Source organism: Tachyglossus aculeatus, chromosome 7, assembly GCF_015852505.1.
Source record: "Tachyglossus aculeatus isolate mTacAcu1 chromosome 7, mTacAcu1.pri, whole genome shotgun sequence".
NCBI lineage: Eukaryota > Metazoa > Chordata > Mammalia > Monotremata > Tachyglossidae > Tachyglossus > Tachyglossus aculeatus.
This window is the reverse complement of record NC_052072.1, coordinates 2,312,720-2,331,390: the sequence shown is the minus strand read 5'-3', so window position 1 is coordinate 2,331,390 and position 18,671 is coordinate 2,312,720. Positions and strand designations below refer to the sequence as shown.

Below are 18,671 nucleotides of genomic sequence, written 5' to 3'. Positions count from 1 at the left end.
ACAAGGGGCGGAGCCTGGATTTGAACCCATGACCTCTGACTCCAAAGCCCGGGCTCTTTCCATAATATCTAATGATTAATAATCATTATATCTAATGATAATTAATGATAATAATGATGGTGATGGCATTTATTAAGCGTTTACTATGTGCCAAGCACTGTTCTAAGCGCTGGGGGGGATATGAGGTGCTCAGGTTGTCCCACTGGGGGCTCACCATCTTCATCCCCATTTTCCAGATGAGGGAACTGATTATTATTCCTTTTCCCCACCGGATTTGTTCGTTCGTTCATTCTGTCATATTTAATAATAATAATGATGATGATGATGGCATTTATTAAGCGCTTACTATGTGCCAAGCACTGTTCTAAGCGCTGGGGAGGATACGAGGTGATCAGGTTGTCCCACTGGGGGCTCACCGTCTTCATCCCCATTTTCCAGATGAGGGAACTGATTATTATTCCTTGTCCCCACCGGATTTGTTCGTTCGTTCATTCGCTCGTATTTAATAATAATAATAATGATGAAGATGGCATTTATTAAGCGCTTACTATGTGCCAAGCACTGTTTTAAGCGCTGGGGAGGTTACGAAGTGATCAGGTTGTCCCACGGGGGGCTCACACTCTTCATCCCCATTTTCCTGATGAGGGAACTGATTATTATTCCTTTTCCCCACCAGATTTGTTCGTTCGTTCATTCGGTCGTATTTAATAATAATAATGATGATGATGATGATGGCATTTATTAAGCGCTTACTATGTGCCAAGCACTGTTCTAAGCGCTGGGAAGGTTACAAGGTGATCAGGTTGTCCCACGGGGGGCTCACCATCTTCATCCCATTTTCCAGATGAGGGAACTGATTATTATTCCTTTTCCCCACTGGATTTGTTTGTTCGTTCATTCGGTCATATTTAATAATAATAATAATGATGATGATGATGGCATTTATTAAGCGCTTACTATGTGCCAAGCACTGTTTTAAACTCTGGGGAGGTTAGGAGGTGATCGGGTTGTCCCATGGGGGGCTCACCATCTTCATCCCCATTTTCCTGAAGAGGGAACTGAGGCCCAGAGAAGTGAAGTGACTTGCCCAAAGTCACCCAGCTGACAAGTGGCGGAGCCGGAATTAGAACCCACAACCTATAATAATAATAATAATGATGGCATTTGTTAAGTGCTTACTATGTACAAAGCACTGTTCTAAGCGCTGGGGAGGATACAAGGTGATAACATTGTCCCACGTGGGGCTTACAGACTTAATCCCCATTTGACAGATGAGGGAATTGAGGCCCAGAGAAGTGAAGTAACTTGCCCAAAGTCACACAGCTGACAGTTGGCGGAGCGGGGATTTGAACCCACGACCTCTGACTCCAAAGCCCGGGCTCTTTCCACTGAGCCACGCTGCTTCACGTTGCTAATCCCACCTCCTCCACTTGTCAGCTGTGTGACCTTAGGCAAGTCACTTCACCTCTCTGGGCCTCAGTTCCCTCATCTGGAAAAGGGGGATTGAGACTGTGAGCCCCACGGGGGACAATCAGACGACCTTGTATTTAAGCAGGTTGGCTCAGTGGAAAGAGCCCGGGCTTTGGAGTCGGAGGTCACGGGTTCAAATCCGGGCCCCGCCCATTGTCAGCTGGGTGACTTTGGGCAAGTCACTTCACTTCTCTGGGCCTCAGTTCTCTCATCTGTAAAATGGGGATGAAGACTGGGAGCCCCACGTGGGGCAACCTGATCACCTTTTATCCCCCGGTGCTTAGAACGGTGCTTTGCACATAGTAAGCGCTTAACAAATACCATCATCATTATTATTATTGTATTTACCCCAGCGCTTGGAACAGTCCTTGGCATATAGTAAGCGCTTAACAAATCCCATCATTATGATTTATTATTATTATTGCATTTACCCCAGTGCTTGGAACAGTGCTTGGCATATAGTAAGCGCTTAACAAATACCATCATTATGAATTATTATTTATATTATTAACCCAGCCCGCACACTTCGCTCCTCTAATGCAGCGTGGCTCAGTGGAAAGAGCCTGGGCTTTGGAGTCAGAGGTCACGGGTTCAAATCCGGACTCCGCCCATTGTCAGCTGGGTGACTTTGGGCAAGTCACTTCACCTCTCTGGGCCTCAGTTACCTCATCTGTAAAATGGGGATGAAGACTGGGAGCCCCCCGTGGGACAACCTGATCACCTTGTATCCCCCGGTGCTTAGAACGGTGCTTTGCACATAGTAAGCGCTTAACAAATACCATCATCATTATTATTATTGTATTTACCCCAGCGCTTGGAACAGTGCTTGGCATATAGTAAGCGCTTAACAGATCCCATCATTATGATTTATTATTATTATTGCATTTACCCCAGCGCTTGGAACAGTGCTTGGCATATAGTAAGCGCTTAACAAATACCATCATTATGAATTATTATTAGTATTATTAACCCAGCCCGCACACTTCACTCCTCTAATGCAGCGTGGCTCAGTGGAAAGAGCCTGGGCTTTGGAGTCAGAGGTCATGGGTTCAAATCCGGACTCCGCCCATTGTCAGCTGGGTGACTTTGGGCAAGTCACTTCACTTCTCTGGGCCTCAGTTCTCTCATCTGGAAATTGGGCATGAAGACTGTGAGCCCCCCGTGGGACAACCTCATCACTTTGTATCCCCCAGTGCTTAGAACGGTGCTTTGCACATAGTAAGCGCTTAACAAATACCATCATTATTATTATTATTATTGTACTTACCCCAGCGCTTGGAACAGTGCTTGGCATATAGTAAGCGCTTAACAAATACCATCATTGTTATTATTATTATTGTATTTACCCCAGTGCTTGGAACAGTGCTTGGCATATAGTAAGCGCTTAACAAATACCATCATTATGATTTATTATTATTATTATTAACCCAGCCCGCACACTTCGCTCCTCCAATGCAGCGTGGCTCAGTGGCAAGAGCCCGGGCTTTGGAGTCAGAGGTCATGGGTTCTAATCCCGGCTCCGCCAACTGTCAGCTGTGGGACTTGGGGCAAGTCACTTCACTTCTCTGGGCCTCAGTGACCTCATCTGTAAAATGGGGATGAAGACTGGGAGCCCCACGTGGGACAACCTGATCACCTTGTATCCCCCCCAGCGCTTAGAACGGTGGTTGGCACATAGTAAGCGCTTAATAAATGCCATCATCATTATTATTATTATTATTGATGCCAATCTGCTCACTGGGGTCGCCTGCCTCAGGCCTGGAATGCCTTCCCTCCTCAAATCTGATAGGTAATTGCTTCCCTCCGCTTTAATCCCTTATCAAAGGCCGACCTCCTCCAGGAAGCCCTCCTCTCTTCTTCTCCCATTCATCAATCGTATTTATCGAGCGCTTACTATGTGCAGAGCACTGTACTAAGCGCTTGGGAAGTACAAATTGGCAACGTATAGAGACAGTCCCTACCCAACAGTGGGCTCACAGTCACAGTGGGCTCCATTCCCACCTGCTCCGCTCTCCTTCCTTCATCCATCCTCCCTCCCTTCCCCCCAGCACAACGGATAAATCTATACATATCTATTCTATTTATTTTATTTTGTTAATACGTTTGGTTTTGTTCCCTGTCTCCCCCTTCTAGACTGTGAGCCCACTGTTGGGTAGGGACCGTCTCTAGATGTTGCCAACTTGGGCTTCCCAAGCGCTTAGTACAGTGCTCTGCACACAGTAAGCGCTCAATAAATACGATTGATTGACAAATCGGCAACATGAAGAGACGGTCCCTACCCAACAATAGGGTTCACTCTGGATTTTGGGGGGGCCTTCAGGGAGGCAACCTCCAGACCAAGATGATCAACGCCGGCCTCCGCTACGGTTATGAGTATTTGGGAAACACCCCCCGACTGGTCATCACACCTCTCACGGACCGATGCTACAGGTACGCCTTGACCCTTGCCCTTGGAGGGAGCGGCGAGGGGGGGACGGGTCACTGTAGGGAACGACTGACGGGGAAATTAATTCATTCAGTTGTATTTATTGAGCGCTTCCTGTGTGCAGGGCACTGTACGAAGCGCTCTGAGGATGAGAGAAGAGCACATCAGTAAACAGACACGTTCCCTGCCCGCGCCGAGTTTACGGTCTAAAGCTCTACCACTTGTCTCCTGTGTGACTATGGGCCAGTCACTTCACTTCTCTGTGCCTCAGTTCCCTCATCTGGAAAATGGGGGTGAAGACTGGGAGCCCCCCGTGGGACAACCTGATGGTCTTGTAATAATAATGGCATTTATTCAGCACTAACTATGTGCAAAGCACTGTTCTAAGCGCTGGGGAGGTTACAAGGTGATCAGGTTGTCCCACGGGGGGCTCACAGTCTTCATCCTCATTTTACAGATGAGGGAACTGAGGTACAGAGAATAATAATAATAACGATGGCATTTATTAAACGCTTACTATGTGCAAAGCACTGTTCTAAGCGCTGGGGAGGTTGCAAGGTGATCAGGTTGTCCCACGGGGGGCTCACAGTCTTAATCCTCATTTTACAGATGAGGGAACTGAGGCACAGAGAATAATAATAATAACGATGGCATTTATTAAACGCTTACTATGTGCAAAGCACTGTTCTAAGCGCTGGGGAGGTTTCAAGGTGATCAGGTTGTCCCACGGGGGGCTCACAGTCTTCATCCTCATTTTACAGATGAGGGAACTGAGGTACAGAGAATAATAATAATAATAATAATAATAATAATAATAATAACAATGGCATTTATTAAGCGCTTTCTATGTGCAAAACACTGTTCTAAGCCCTGGGGAGATTACAAGGTGATCAGGTTGTCCCACGGGGGGCTCACAGTCTTCATCCAACCAATCAATCAATCGTATTTATTGAGCGCTTACTATGTGCAGAGCACTGTACTAAGAGCTTGGGAAGTACAAATTGGCAACACATAGAGACAGTCCCTACCCAACAGTGGGCTCAGACTCTCAGTAGTCCATGGCGGTGGCGGAGAGGTTGAGGGCGATGGTGGGGAATATGTCAGTTGTGATGGACACATTTGGGGGGTCCCTTGCAGAACGTTGTTCGGAGCGCTTCACCTTCACCTGGGGGGAGCCCCGGAAGGCCCCGCGGGCACCGGGAAGACGGAGACCACCAAAGACCTGGCCAAGGCCGTCGCCAAGCAATGCGTCGTCTTCAACTGCTCCGACGGGCTGGATTACCTCGCCCTGGGCAAATTCTTCAAGGTCAGGCCTCCCTTTGACCCCCCCAAAGAGGGGGCAGTGACTTCTTGGGGGGGCCGGCTATCTCTTCACCACCACCCCCTTCATACCATCCTACCTTTCTGGGCTCAGCTGGGCAAGGCCCGGGGTCAGGAGGAGGGGAAATTGGGAGACAGGGTGGATGCAATTTGGAGAGATCAGGGAGACCCATTTTTTGTTCAAGTGACTTGCCCAAGGTCACCCAGCAAAGAAGTGATGAGCTGGGATTAGAACCCAGATCCTTCTGGCTCCCAGGGCCGGGCTCTGTCCTCTAAGCCGCGCTGCTTCTTTATTGAGCACTTTCTTGCCTGCTGTAATGGGATTTGTTAAGCGCTTACTATGTGTCAAGATCGTGGAGATCCATTTTTGAAAACTCTCTCTCCTCTCTCCCTCCTCTCTCCCTTTCTCCCTTTCTTTTTCTCGTTCTCTTTCTCTTCCCCTTTTCCTTTCTCCCTCTGTCTCTCCCTCTCCCTCTCTCTCTCCCCCTCTCCCTTTCTTTCTCTCCCCCCTTTCTCTTTCTTCCTCTCTTTCTCCCTCTCTCCCTTTGTCCCTCTGTCTCTGTTCTCCCCTTTCTCCCTCTCTTTTTCTCCCTCCCTCCCTTTCTCCTTCTCCCTCTCCCCCTCTTTTTCCTCTCTCCTTCTCTTCCTCTCTTTCTCCCTCTTTCTGTCTCTCTTCCTCTCTTTCCCTCTTTCTCCCTCTTCACCCTTCTTTCTCCTGCTCTCCCTCCCTCCCTCCTTCTCCCTCTCCCTTTCTCTCTCCCCCGTTTTTCCTCTCTTTCTCTTTCTCTTCCTCTCTCTCTTTCTTTCTCTCTCCCTCCCTCTCTCTTTCCCTCTTTCTCTCTCCCTTTCTCTACCCCCTCTTCCTCTCTCTTTTACCCTCTCTCATTTTCTCCCTCCTTTCCTCTTTCTCCCTTTCTCTCTCCCCCTTTTTCTTTCTCCTCTCTCCCTCTTTTTCTCCCTCTCCCTTTCTCTCTCTCCCCTTCCCTCTCTTTCTTTTTCTTCGTCTCTTCCCCTCTCTCTTCCTTTCTCTTCCCCCTTTTCCCTCTCTCCTTTTCTCTCTCCCTCCCTCTTTTTTCCTCTCCCTTTCTCCCCCTCTCTCTTTTTTCCACTCTTTCCCTCTCTCCCTCTGTCTCTTCACCCTCTCCCCCCTCGTTCTGCTTCTCTCTCTCTCTCTCTCTCTCTCTCTCTCTCTCTCTCTCTCTCTCTCTCTCTCTCATGATATTTGCACTTGCTTCTTTATTCAGTGCTTTCTTGCCTGCTGTAATAGTATTTGTTAAGCACTTACTGTGTTCCAAGATCAGGGAGATACATTTTGGGGAACTTTCTCTCTCTTTCTCTCTCTTCTCCCTCCTTTCTTTTTCCCTTTCTTTTTCCGGCACACTTTCTCCTCCCCTTTTCCTTTCTCCCCTTTTCCTTTCTCCCCTTTTCCCTTTCTCCTTTTATCTCTCTCCCCCTCCCTCTCTTTCTTTCTTCCTCTCTCTCTTTCTCTTCTCTCCCTCTTCCCCCTTTCTCCCTCTCTTTCTCTCTTTCTCCCTCCCTCCTCCCTCTCCCTATCTCTCTCTCCCTCTTTTTCTTCTCTCTGTTTCTCCCTCTTTCTCCCTCCTTCCCTCTCTTTCTCCCTCTCTCTTTCTTCTCTCTCCCTCTCTTTCTTTCTCCTCTCTCTGTTCTTCTCCCTTCCACCTTTCCCCCACTCTCTCTTTCTCCCTTTCTCTCTCTCCCCCTCTTTCCCTCTCTTTCTCTTCCTGTCTTTCTCCCTCTTTCTCTCTCACGCTTTCTCTTCCCTCTCTTTCTCCCTCTCTCTTTTTACTCTTTTTTCTCCCTCCCTTCCTCTTTCTCCCTTTCTCTCTCTCCCCATCTTTTCCTCTCTCTTTCTCTTCCTCTCTCTCCTTCTACCTCTTTCTCTCCCTCCCTTCCTCTTTCTCCCTTTCTCTCTCTTCCCATCTTTTCTTCTCTTTCTCTTCCTATCTCTCCTTCTACCTTTCTCCCTCCCACTTTCCGTCTCTCTCTTCCTTCATTTCTTCTTCCTCTCTTTCTCCCTCTCTCTTCTTTCATCTCTTCTTCCTCTTTCTCCCCCTCTGTCTCCTTCCCTCCCTCTTTCTCCCTCTCCCTCTCTCCCTCTCCCTTTCTCTCTCCTCTTTCTCTTTTTTCTCTCTTTCTTTCTCCCTCCCCCTTTCTCTCTCCCCCTTTTTCTTCCTCTCCATTTCTCTTTCTCCCTCTCTCTTTCTCCCTTTCTCTTCCCCCTCTATCTCCCTCTCTCTTTTTCTCCCTCCCTCCCTCTTTCTCCCTTTACCTCTCTCTTTCCCTCTCGCTCTTTTTTCCTCTCTCTTTCCCTGTCTCTCTTTTTCTCTCCCCCTCTCTTTCTCCCCCTCTTTCTCCTTCCCTCTCTGTCTCTCGTGGTATTTGTTTGCACTTACTATGCGCCAGGCACTCTTCTAAGCCCTGGGTTAGGTACAATTTAATTAGGTTGGATGCAATCCCTGTCTCCCATGGGGCTCACAGTCTTCACCCCCATTTTCCAGATGAGGGAACTGAGGCCCAGAGAAGTGAAGTGACTTGCCCAAGGTCACACAGCAGACATGTGGCCAATTCAGGAGTAGACCCCAGCTCCTCTAACTCGCAGGCTTGTGTTCTTTCCACTAGGCCAAGCTGCTTCTTCTCTTTCTCTGTCTCTCTGTCTCTGTCTCTCCCTCTCTTCCTCCTTCTCTTTGTTGGTCTCTAATGATGATAATGACAATGGGATTTGTTAAGCGCTTACTATGTGCCAGGCACTGTACTATGCGCTGGGGTGGATCCCAGCAAATCAGGTTGGACACAGTCCCTGCCCAACATGGGGCTCCCAGTCTTTAATCCCATTTTACAGGTGAGATAACTGAGGCCCAGAGAAGTGGAGTGACTTGCCCAAGATTGTACAGCAGACAAGTGGCTGAGCCGGGATTAGAACCCATGTCCTTCTGAATCCCAGGCCTGGGCTCTAGCCACTATGCCATGTTGCTTCTTCATAGTAAGGAGAGGACATAGTAAGCACTTAAAAATACCACTACTATTATTGTTATTAATTATTACTATATGGCACTCTCCCAAGCGCTTAGTACAGTGCTCTGCCCACAGTAAGCCCTCAATCAATCAATCAATCATATTTATTGAGCGCTTACCATGTGCAGAGCACTGTACTAAGCGCTTGGGAAGTACAAGCTGTCAACATATAGAGACGGTCCCTACCCAACAGTGGGCTCACAGTCAGTAAATTCATTTATTCGTTCAATCGTATTTATTGAGCGCTTACAGTGTGCAGAGCACTGTACTAAGCGCTTATTAAGTACAAGCCGGCAACAGATAGAGACGGTCCCTACCCTGCAACAGGCTCACCGTCTAGAAGGCGGAGGCAGACAACAAAACAAAACATGGAGACAGGTGTCAAAACCGTAATAAATACAATCGACGGTATTCATTCATTCAGTTGTATTTATTGAGCGCTTACTGTGTGCAGAGCACTGGACTAAGCGCTTGGGAAGTACAAATCGGCAACATATAGAGACAGTCCCTACCCAACAGCGGGCTCACAGTCTAGAAGGGGGAGGCAGACAACAAAACAAAACATGGAGACAGGGGTCAATACCATAATAAATACAATCGATTGTATTCATTTATTCAGTCGTATTTATTGAGCACTTACTGTGTGCAGAGCACTGGACTAAGTGCTTTGGAAGTACAAGTTGGCAGCATATAGAGACGGTCCCTACCTTACAATGGGCTCACAGTCTTGAAGGGGGAGACAGACAACAAAACAAAACATGTAGACAGGTGTCATTACCATAATAAATACAATCGATTGTATTCATTCATTCATTCAATTGTATTTATTGAGCGCTTACTGCGTGCAGAGCACTGGACTAAGTGCTTTGGAAGTACAAATCGGCAACATATAGAGACAATCCCTACCCAACAGCGGGCTCACAGTCTAGAGGGGGGAGGTAGACAACAAAATAAAACATGTAGACAGGTGTCAAAACCATAATAAATACAATCGATTGTATTCATTCATTCAGTCGTATTTATTGAGCGCTTACTGGGTGCAGAGCACTGGACTAAGCGCTTGGGAAGTACTGGTTAGCAACATATAGAGACGGTCCCTGCCCAACAACAGGCTCACAGTCAAAACAAAACATGGAGATAGGTGTCAAAAACATAATAAATACAATCGATTGTATTCATTCATTCAGTCGTATTTATTGAGCGCTTACTGGGTGCAGAGCACTGGACTAAGCGCTTGGGAAGTACAAGTTAGCAACATATAGAGATGGTCCCTGCCCAACAACAGGCTCACAGTCAATACAAAACATGGAGATAGGTGTCAAAACCATAATAAATACCATCGATTGTATTCATTCATTCAGTCACATTTATTGAGCGCTTACTGGGTGCAGAGCACTGGACTAAGCGCTTGGGAAGTACAAGTTAGCAACATATAGAGACGGTCCCTGCCCAACAACAGGCTCACAGTCTGGAAGGGGGAGACAGAGAACAAAACAAAACATGGAGACAGGTGTCAAAACTATAATAAATACAGTCGATTGTATTGAATCATTCAGTTGTATTTATTGAGCGCTTACTGTGTGCAGAGCACTGGACTAAGCGCTTGGGAAGTACAGTTTAGCAACATATAGATACGGACCCTGCCCAACAACGGGCTCACAGTCTGGAAGCGGGAGACAGACAACAAAACCGAACGTGGAGACAGGTGTCAAGACCATAATAAGTACAATCGATTGCATTCATTCAGTCGTATTTATTGAGCGCTTACTGTATGCAGAGCACTGGACTGAGCGCTTGGGAAGTATGAAATTGAAGGATAAGGGTCGGTCAGAAGCTGTCTGCCGGGAACCGTGACGTCAAGGTCAGGGAGGAGGTCGGCTCCACCACACGCGTGTATCATGCTTGCGGCCCCGCATTGCCCACCGCATTAGCGTTATTTTATCTTATTTTATTTTGTTCATATGTTTACATCTATTTATTTATTCATTTATTTTACTTGTACATATCTATTCTATTTATTTTATTTTGTTCATATGTTTACATCCATTTATTTATTTATTTATTTGACTTGTACCTATCTATTCTATTTATTTTATTTTGTTAGGATGTTGGGTTTTGTTCTCTGTCTCCCCCTTTTAGACTGTGAGCCCACCATTGAATAGGGACCGTCTCTATACGTTGCCAACTTGGACTTCCCTAAGCGCTTAGTACAGTGTTCTGCACACAGTAAGCGCTCAATCAATACGATTGATGATGATGTTTGGTTCTGTCGTCTGTCTCCCCCTTCTCGACTGTGAGCCCGCTGTGGGGTCGGGCCCGTCTCTAGATGTTGCCAACTTGGACTTCCCGAGCGCCTAGTACAGTGCTCTGCACACAGTAAGCGCTCAATAAATACGATTTATTGATTGATCGGTTGATTGATTGATTGATTGACGAACGTGGGCACGGTCATGTGTCCACAGGGGTTGCTGTCGTGTGGAGCGTGGGCTTGCTTCGACGAATTCAACCGGATCGACTTGGAAGTCCTCTCCGTCGTGGCTCAGCAGATCCTCACCATCCAGAGAGGTCCGAAATAACCTTCAATCGTCCATTCAGTCGCCTGTATGGAGCGCTTACTATGTGCAGAGCACTGGACTGAGCGCTCGGGAGAGGACAACACAGCGATATAACCTACATTCCCTGCCCGCAGCAAGCTGACAGTCTGGAGGGGGGAGACAGACATGAATAGAAAGAAATAAAGGAGGGATGTCGTCTTTCCTGAGCACTTACTGTGTGCTGAGCACTGTACTAAGCACTTAGTAGAGTCCAGCAGAACAATAAAGGAGGGATGTCGTATTTACTGAGCACTTACTGTGTGCTGAGCACTGTACTAAGCGCTTGGAGGAGGGATGTCGTATTTACTGAGCACTTACTGTGTGCTGAGCACTGTACTAAGCGCTTGGAAGAGTCCAGCAGAACAATAGAACTGACACATTCCCCGCCCACAGCGAGTTTACGGTCTAGATGACGAGCTTATAGTCAGTCAGTTGTCTTTACTGAGCGCTTACTGTGTGCTGAGCACTGTACTAAGCGCTTGGAAGAGCCCAGCACCTCTTTACTGAGCGCTTACTGTGTGCTGAGCACTGTACTAAGCACTTGGAAGAGTCCAGCAGAACAATAAAGGAGGGATGTCGTATTTACTGAGCACTTGCTGTGTGCTGAGCACTGTACTAAGCGCTTGGAAGAGTCCAGCAGAACAATAGAACTGACACATTCCCCACCCACAACGAGTTTACGGTCTAGACGACGAGCTTATAGTCAGTCAGTCATCTTTACTGAGCGCTTAGTGTGTGCTGAGCACTGTACTAAACGCTTGGAAGAGTCCAGCAGAACAATAGAACTGACACATTCCCCTCCCACAACGAGTTTACGGTCTAGAAGACGAGCTTATAGTCAGTCAGTCAGTCGTCTTTACTGAGCGCTTACTGTGTGCTGAGCACTGTACTAAACGCTTGGAAGAGTCCAGCAGAACAATAGAACTGACACATTCCCCTCCCACAACGAGTTTACGGTCTAGAAGACGAGCTTATAGTCAGTCAGTCAGTCGTCTTTACTGAGCGCTTACTGTGTGCTGAGCACTGTACTAAGCGCTTGGAAGAGTCCAGCAGAACAATAGAACTGACACATTCCCTTCCCACAACGAGTTTACGGTCTAGACGACGAGCTTATAGTCAGTCAGTCAGTCAATCGTCTTTACTGAGCGCTTACTGTGTGCTGAGCACTGTACTAAGCGCTTGGAAGAGTCCAGCACCTCTTTACTGAGCGCTTACTGTGTGCTGAGCACTGTACTAAGCGCTTGGAAGAGTCCAGCAGAACAATAAAGGAGGGATGTCATATTTACTGAGCACTTACTGTGTGCTGAGCACTGTACTAAGCGCTTGGAAGAGTCCAGCAGAACAATAGAACTGACACATTCCCCTCCCACAACGAGTTTACGGTCTAGATGACGAGCTTATAGTCAGTCGTCTTTACTGAGCGCTTACTGTGTGCTGAGCACTGTACTAAGCGCTTGGAAGAGTCCAGCAGAACAATAGAACTGACACATTCCCTTCCCACAACGAGTTTATGGTCTAGACGACGAGCTTATAGTCAGTCAGTCAGTCAGTCGTCTTTACTGAGCGCTTACTGTGTGCTGAGCACTGTACTAAGCGCTTGGAAGAGTCCAGCTCCTCTTTACTGAGCGCTTACTGTGTGCTGAGCACTGTACTAAGCACTTGGAAGAGTCCAGCAGAACAATAAAGGAGGGATGTCGTATTTACTGAGCACTTACTGTGTGCTGAGCACTGTACTAAGCGCTTGGAAGAGTCCAGCAGAACAATAGAACTGACACATTCCCCACCCACAACGAGTTTACGGTCTAGACGACGAGCTTATAGTCAGTCAGTCATTTTTACTGAGCGCTTACTGTGTGCTGAGCACTGTACTAAGCGCTTGGAAGAGTCCAGCAGAACAATAGAACTGACACATTCCCCGCCCACAACGAGTTTACGGTCTAGATGACAAGCTTATAGTCAGTCAGTCGTCTTTACTGAGCGCTTACTGTGTGCTGAGCACTGTACTAAGCGCTTGGAAGAGTCCAGCAGAACAATAGAACTGACACATTCCCCTCCCACAACGAGTTTACGGTCTAGACGACGAGCTTATAGTCAGTCAGTTGTCTTTACTGAGCGCCTGCTGTGTGCTGAGCACTGTACTAAGTGCTTGGAAGAGTCCAGCAGAACAATAGAACTGACACATTCCCTTCCCACAACGAGTTTACGGTCTAGACGACGAGCTTATAGTCAGTCAGTCAGTCAGTCGTATTTACTGAGCACTTACTGTGTGCTGAGCACTGTACTAAGCGCTTGGAAGAGTCCAGCACCTCTTTACTGAGCGCTTATTGTGTGCTGAGCACTGTACTAAGCGCTTGGAAGAGTCCAGCAGAACAATAGAACTGACACATTCCCCTCCCACAACGAGTTTACGGTCTAGAAGACGAGCTTGTAGTCAGGCAGTCAGTCAATCGTCTTTACTGAGTGCTTACTATGTGCAGAGCACTGTACTAAGTGCTTGGAAGAGTCCAACAGAACAATAGAACTGACAAATTCCCTGCCCACAAGGAGTTTATGGTCTAGAAGACAAGTTCCTAGTCAATCAATCGTATTTACTGAGCACTTACTGTGTGCTGAGCACTGTACTAAGCGCTTGGAAGAGTCCAACAGAACAATAGAACTGACATATTCCCTGCCCACAAGGAGTTTATGGTCTAGAAGACAAGTTCCCTGTCAGTCAGTCGTATTTACTGAGCGCTTACTGTGTGCTGAGCACTGTACAAAGCGCTTGGAAGAGTCCAACAGAACAATAGAACTGACAAATTCCCTGCCCACAAGGAGTTTATGGTCTAGAAGACAAGTTCCTAGTCAGTCAATCGTATTTACCGAGCGCTTACTGTGTGGTGAGCACTGTACTAAGCGCTTGGAAGAGTCCAGCAGAACAATAGAACTGACATATTCCCTGCCCACAAGGAGTTTATTGTCTAGAAGACAAGTTCCTAGTCAGTCAGTCGTATTTACTGAGCGCTTACTGTGTGCTGAGCACTGTACTAAGCGCTTGGAAGAGTCCAACAGAACAATAGAACTGACATATTCCCTGCCCACAAGGAGTTTATGGTCTAGAAGACAAGTTCCCTGTCAGTCAGTCGTATTTACTGAGCGCTTACTGTGTGCTGAGCACTGTACTAAGCGCTTGCAAGAGTCCAACAGAACAATAGAACTGACATATTCCCTGCCCACAAGGAGTTTATGGTCTAGAAGACAAGTTCCTAGTCAGTCAATCGTATTTACTGAGCGCTTACTGTGTGCTGAGCACTGTACTAAGCGCTTGGAAGAGTCCAACAGAGCAATAGAACTGACATATTCCCTGCCCACAAGGAGTTTATGGTCTAGAAGACAAGTTTATAGTCAGTCGTATTTACTGAGCGCCTACTGTGTGCTGAGCACTGTACTAAGCGCTTGGAAGAGTCCAACAGAACAATAGAATTGACACATTCCCTGCCCACAAAGAGTTTATGGTCTAGAAGGCAAATTTATAGTCAGTCAATCGTATTTACTGAGCGCTTACTGTGTGCTGAGCACTGTACTAAGCACTTGGAAGAGTCCAACAGAGCAGTAGAACTGACATATTCCCTGCCCACAAAGAGTTTATGGTCTAGAAGACAAGTTTATAGTCAGTCGTATTTACTGAGCGCCTACTGTGTGCTGAGCACTGTACTAAGCGCTTGGAAGAGTCCAACAGAACAATAGAATTGACACATTCTCTGCCCACAAAGAGTTTTACAGTCTAGAAGACAAGTTTATAGTCAGTCAATCGTATTTACTGAGCGCTTACTGTGGTGCTGAGCACTGTACTAAGTGCTTGGAAGAGTCTAATAGAACAATAGAACTGGCACATTCCCTGCCCACAAGGAGTTTATGATCTAGAAGACAAGTTCCTAGTCAGTCAGTCATATTTACTGAGCGCTTACTGTGTGCTGAGCACTGTACTAAGCGCTTGGAAGAGTCCAACAGAAAAATAGAACTGACACAGTCCCTGCCCACAAGGAGTTTACGGTCTCGAAGACAAGTTTATAGTCAGTCAATCGTATTTACTGAGCGCTTACTGTGTGCTGAGCACTGTACTAAGCGCTTGCAAGAGTCCAACAGACCAATGAACTGACATATTCCCTGCCCACAAAGAGTTTACGGTCTCAAAGACAAGTTTATAGTCAGTCAATTGTATTTACTGAGCGCTTACTGTGTGCTGAGCACTGTACTAAGTGCATGGAAGAGTCCAACAGAACAATAGAACTGGCACAGTCCCTGCCCACAAAGAGTTTATGGTCTAGAAGACAAGTTTATAGTCTGTCAATCGTATTTACTGAGCGCTTACTGTGTGCTGAGCACTGTACTAAGCGCTTGGAAGAGTCCAACAGAACAATAGAATTGACACATTCCCTGCCCACAAAGAGTTTATGGTCTAGAAGACAAATTTATAGTCAGTCAATCGTATTTAGCGAGCGCTTACTGTGTGCTGAGCACTGTACTAAGCGCTTGGAAGAGTCCAACAGAACAATAGAATTGACACATTCCCTGCCCACAAAGAGTTTATGGTCTAGAAGACAAATTTATAGTCAGTCAATCGTATTTAGCGAGCGCTTACTGTGTGCTGAGCACTGTACTAAGCACTAGGAAGAGTCCAACAGAACAATAGAACTGACACATTCCCTGCCCACTAAGAGTTTACCGTCTTGAAGACAAGTTTATAGTCTGTCAATCGTATTTACTGAGCGCTTACTATGTGCTGAGCACTGTACTAAGCGCTTGGAAGAGTCCAACAGAACAATAGAACTGGCACATTCCCTGCCCACAAGGAGTTTATGGTCTAGAAGACAAGTTCCTAGTCAGTCAGTCGTATTTACTGAGCGCTTACTGTGTGCTGAGCACTGTACTAAGCACTTGGAAGAGTCCAACAGAACAATAGAACTGGCACATTCCCTGCCCACAAGGAGTTTATGGTCTAGAAGACAAGTTCCTAGTCAGTCAGTCGTATTTACTGAGTGCTTACTGTGGTGCTGAGCACTGTACTAAGCGCTTGCAAGAGTCCAACAGAACAATAGAACTGACATATTCCCTGCCCACAAGGAGTTTATGGTCTAGAAGACAAGTTTATAGTCAGTCAATCGTATTTACTGAGCACTTACTGTGTGCTGAGCACTGTACTAAGCGCTTGGAAGAGTCCAACAGAACAATAGAACTGACATATTCCCTGCCCACAAGGAGTTTATGGTCTAGAAGACAAGTTCCTAGTCAGTCAATCGTATTTACTGAGCGCTTATTGTGTGCTGAGCACTGTATTAAGCGCTTGCAAGAGTCCAACAGAACAGTAGAACTGACATATTCCCTGCCCACAAGGAGTTTATGGTCTAGAAGACAAGTTCCTAGTCAGTCAATTGTATTTACTTAGCACTAACTGTGTGCTGAGCACTGTACTAAGCGCTTGGAAGAGTCCAACAGAGCAATAGAACTGACACATTCCCTGCCCACAAAGAGTTTGCGGTCTAGAAGACAAGTTTATAGTCAGTCAATTGTATTTACTGAGCGCTTACTGTGGTGCTGAGCACTGTACTAAGCGCTTGCAAGAGTCCAGAAGAACAATAGAACTGACATATTCCCTGCCCACAAGGAGTTTATGGTCTAGAAGACAAGTTCCTAGTCAGTCAATCGTATTTACTGAGCGCTTACTGTGTGCTGAGCACTGTACTAAGCGCTTGGAAGAGTCCAACAGAACAATAGAATTGACACATTCCCTGCCCACAAAGAGTTTATGGTCTAGAAGGCAAATTTATAGTCAGTCAATCGTATTTAACGAGCTCTTACTGTGTGCTGAGCACTGTACTAAGCACTAGGAAGAGTCCAACAGAATAATAGAACTGACACATTCCCTGCCCACTAAGAGTTTACGGTCCCGAAGACAAGTTTATAGTCAGTCAATCGTATTTACTGAGCGCTTACTGTGTGCTGAGCACTGTACTAAGCGCTTGGAAGAGTCCAACAGAACAATAGAACTGGCACATTCCCCGCCCACAAAGAGTTTGTGGTCTAGAAGACTAGTTTATAGTCAGTCAATTGTATTTACTGAGCGCTTAATATGTGCGGAGCACTGTACTAAGTGCTTGGAAGAGTCCAACAGAACAACAGAACTGACACATTCCCTGCCCACAATAATAATAATAATAATGATGCCATTTATTCAGCGCTTACTATGTGCAAAGCACTGTTCTAAGCGCTGCGGAGGTTACAAAGTGATCAGGTTGTCCCTCGGGGGGCTCCCAGTCTTAATCCCCATTTTCCAGATGAGGTCACTGAGGCCCAGAGAAGTGAAGCGACTTGCCCAGAGTCACCCAGCTGACAAGCGGCGGAGCCGGGATTTGAACCCACGACCTCTTGACTCCAAAGCCTGGGCTCTTTCCGCTAAGCCACGCTGCTTCTCGAGAGTTTACGGCCTAGAAGACAAGTTTATAGTCAGGCAGTCGTATTTACTGAGCGCTTACTATGTGCGGAGCACTGTACTAAGCGCTTGGGAGCGGACAATAGAACAATAGAACAGGCGCATCCCCTATCCACGACGAGCTCACGGTCTAGAGGCCCATGCAGACCACCTTTCAACCGGCTACGAGGCCGTCGCTTAGAACAGTGCTTGGCACGTAGTAAGCGCTTAACAAATCCCACCCTCATCATCCTCGCAGGGATAAACACGGGATCCGATCTCCTAGTGTTCGAAGGGACGGAGCTGAGACTGGACCCCACCTGCGCCGTCTTCATCACCATGAATCCCGGCTACGCCGGCCGATCGGAATTACCGGATAACCTCAAGGTATGGCCGGGCCGCTTCCTATAACAACAATGCTATTTCCTAAGGACAGCACTGTACTGAGCGCTTGGGAGAGGACAGTAGCATCAATTTGATGCTATTGATGCCTGTCTACTTGTTTTGTTTTGTTGTCTGTCTCCCCTTGCTAATAATAATAATAGTAATGATGGTGGTATTTGTTAAGCGCTTACTATGTGCCAAGCACTGTACTAAGCGCTAGGGTAGATACAAGTTAGGTCGGACACAGTCCCTGTCCCACAGGGGGCTCCTGGTCTTTCATTCGATCGTATTTATTGAGCGCTTACGGTGTGCACAGCACTGTACTAAGCGCTTGGGAGAGGACAGTAGCATCAATTTGATGCTATTAATCCCTGTCTACCTGTTTTGTTTTGTTGTCTGTCTCCCCCTGCTAATAATCATAATAATAATAATGGTGGTATTTGTTAAGCGCTTACTATGTGCCAAGCACTGTACTAAGCGCTAGGGTAGATACAAGTTAGGTCGGACACAGTCCCTGTCCCACAGGGGGCTCCCGGTCTTTCATTCGATCGTATTTATTGAGCGCTTACGGTGTGCACAGCACTGTACTAAGCGCTTGGGAGAGGACAGTAGCATCAATTTGATGCTATTAATCCCTGTCTACCTGTTTTGTTTTGTTGTCTGTCTCCCCCTGCTAATAATCATAATAATAATAATGGTGGTATTTGTTAAGCGCTTACTATGTGCCAAGCACTGTACTAAGCGCTAGGGTAGATACAAGTTAGGTCGGACACAGTCCCTGTCCCACAGGGGGCTCCCGGTCTTTCATTCGATCGTATTTATTGAGCGCTTACGGTGTGCACAGCACTGTACTAAGCGCTTGGGAGAGGACAGTAGCATCAATTTGATGCTATTGATGCCTGTCTACCTGTTTTGTTTTGTTGTCTGTCTCCCCCTGCTAATAATAATAATAATAATAATAATAATAATTATAATTATAATAATAGTGGTATTTGTT

At 46.7% G+C, this 18,671-nt stretch overlaps 1 protein-coding gene across 5 annotated transcripts in view; it reads left to right on the top strand.

Moving 5' to 3' along the window:
- DNAH7 (dynein axonemal heavy chain 7) overlaps positions 1 to 18,671 on the top strand; it is a 356,587-nt gene that overhangs the window by 116,545 nt on the left and 221,371 nt on the right. For all 5 annotated transcript variants that reach the window (XM_038748902.1, XM_038748901.1, XM_038748903.1 and 2 more), the window contains 4 exons: positions 3,791 to 3,900; positions 5,033 to 5,201; positions 10,711 to 10,813; positions 17,550 to 17,677. In XM_038748902.1, the coding sequence (XP_038604830.1) occupies positions 3,791 to 3,900; positions 5,033 to 5,201; positions 10,711 to 10,813; positions 17,550 to 17,677 (510 nt within the window). The remainder of the gene's footprint in view (positions 1 to 3,790; positions 3,901 to 5,032; positions 5,202 to 10,710; positions 10,814 to 17,549; positions 17,678 to 18,671) is intronic.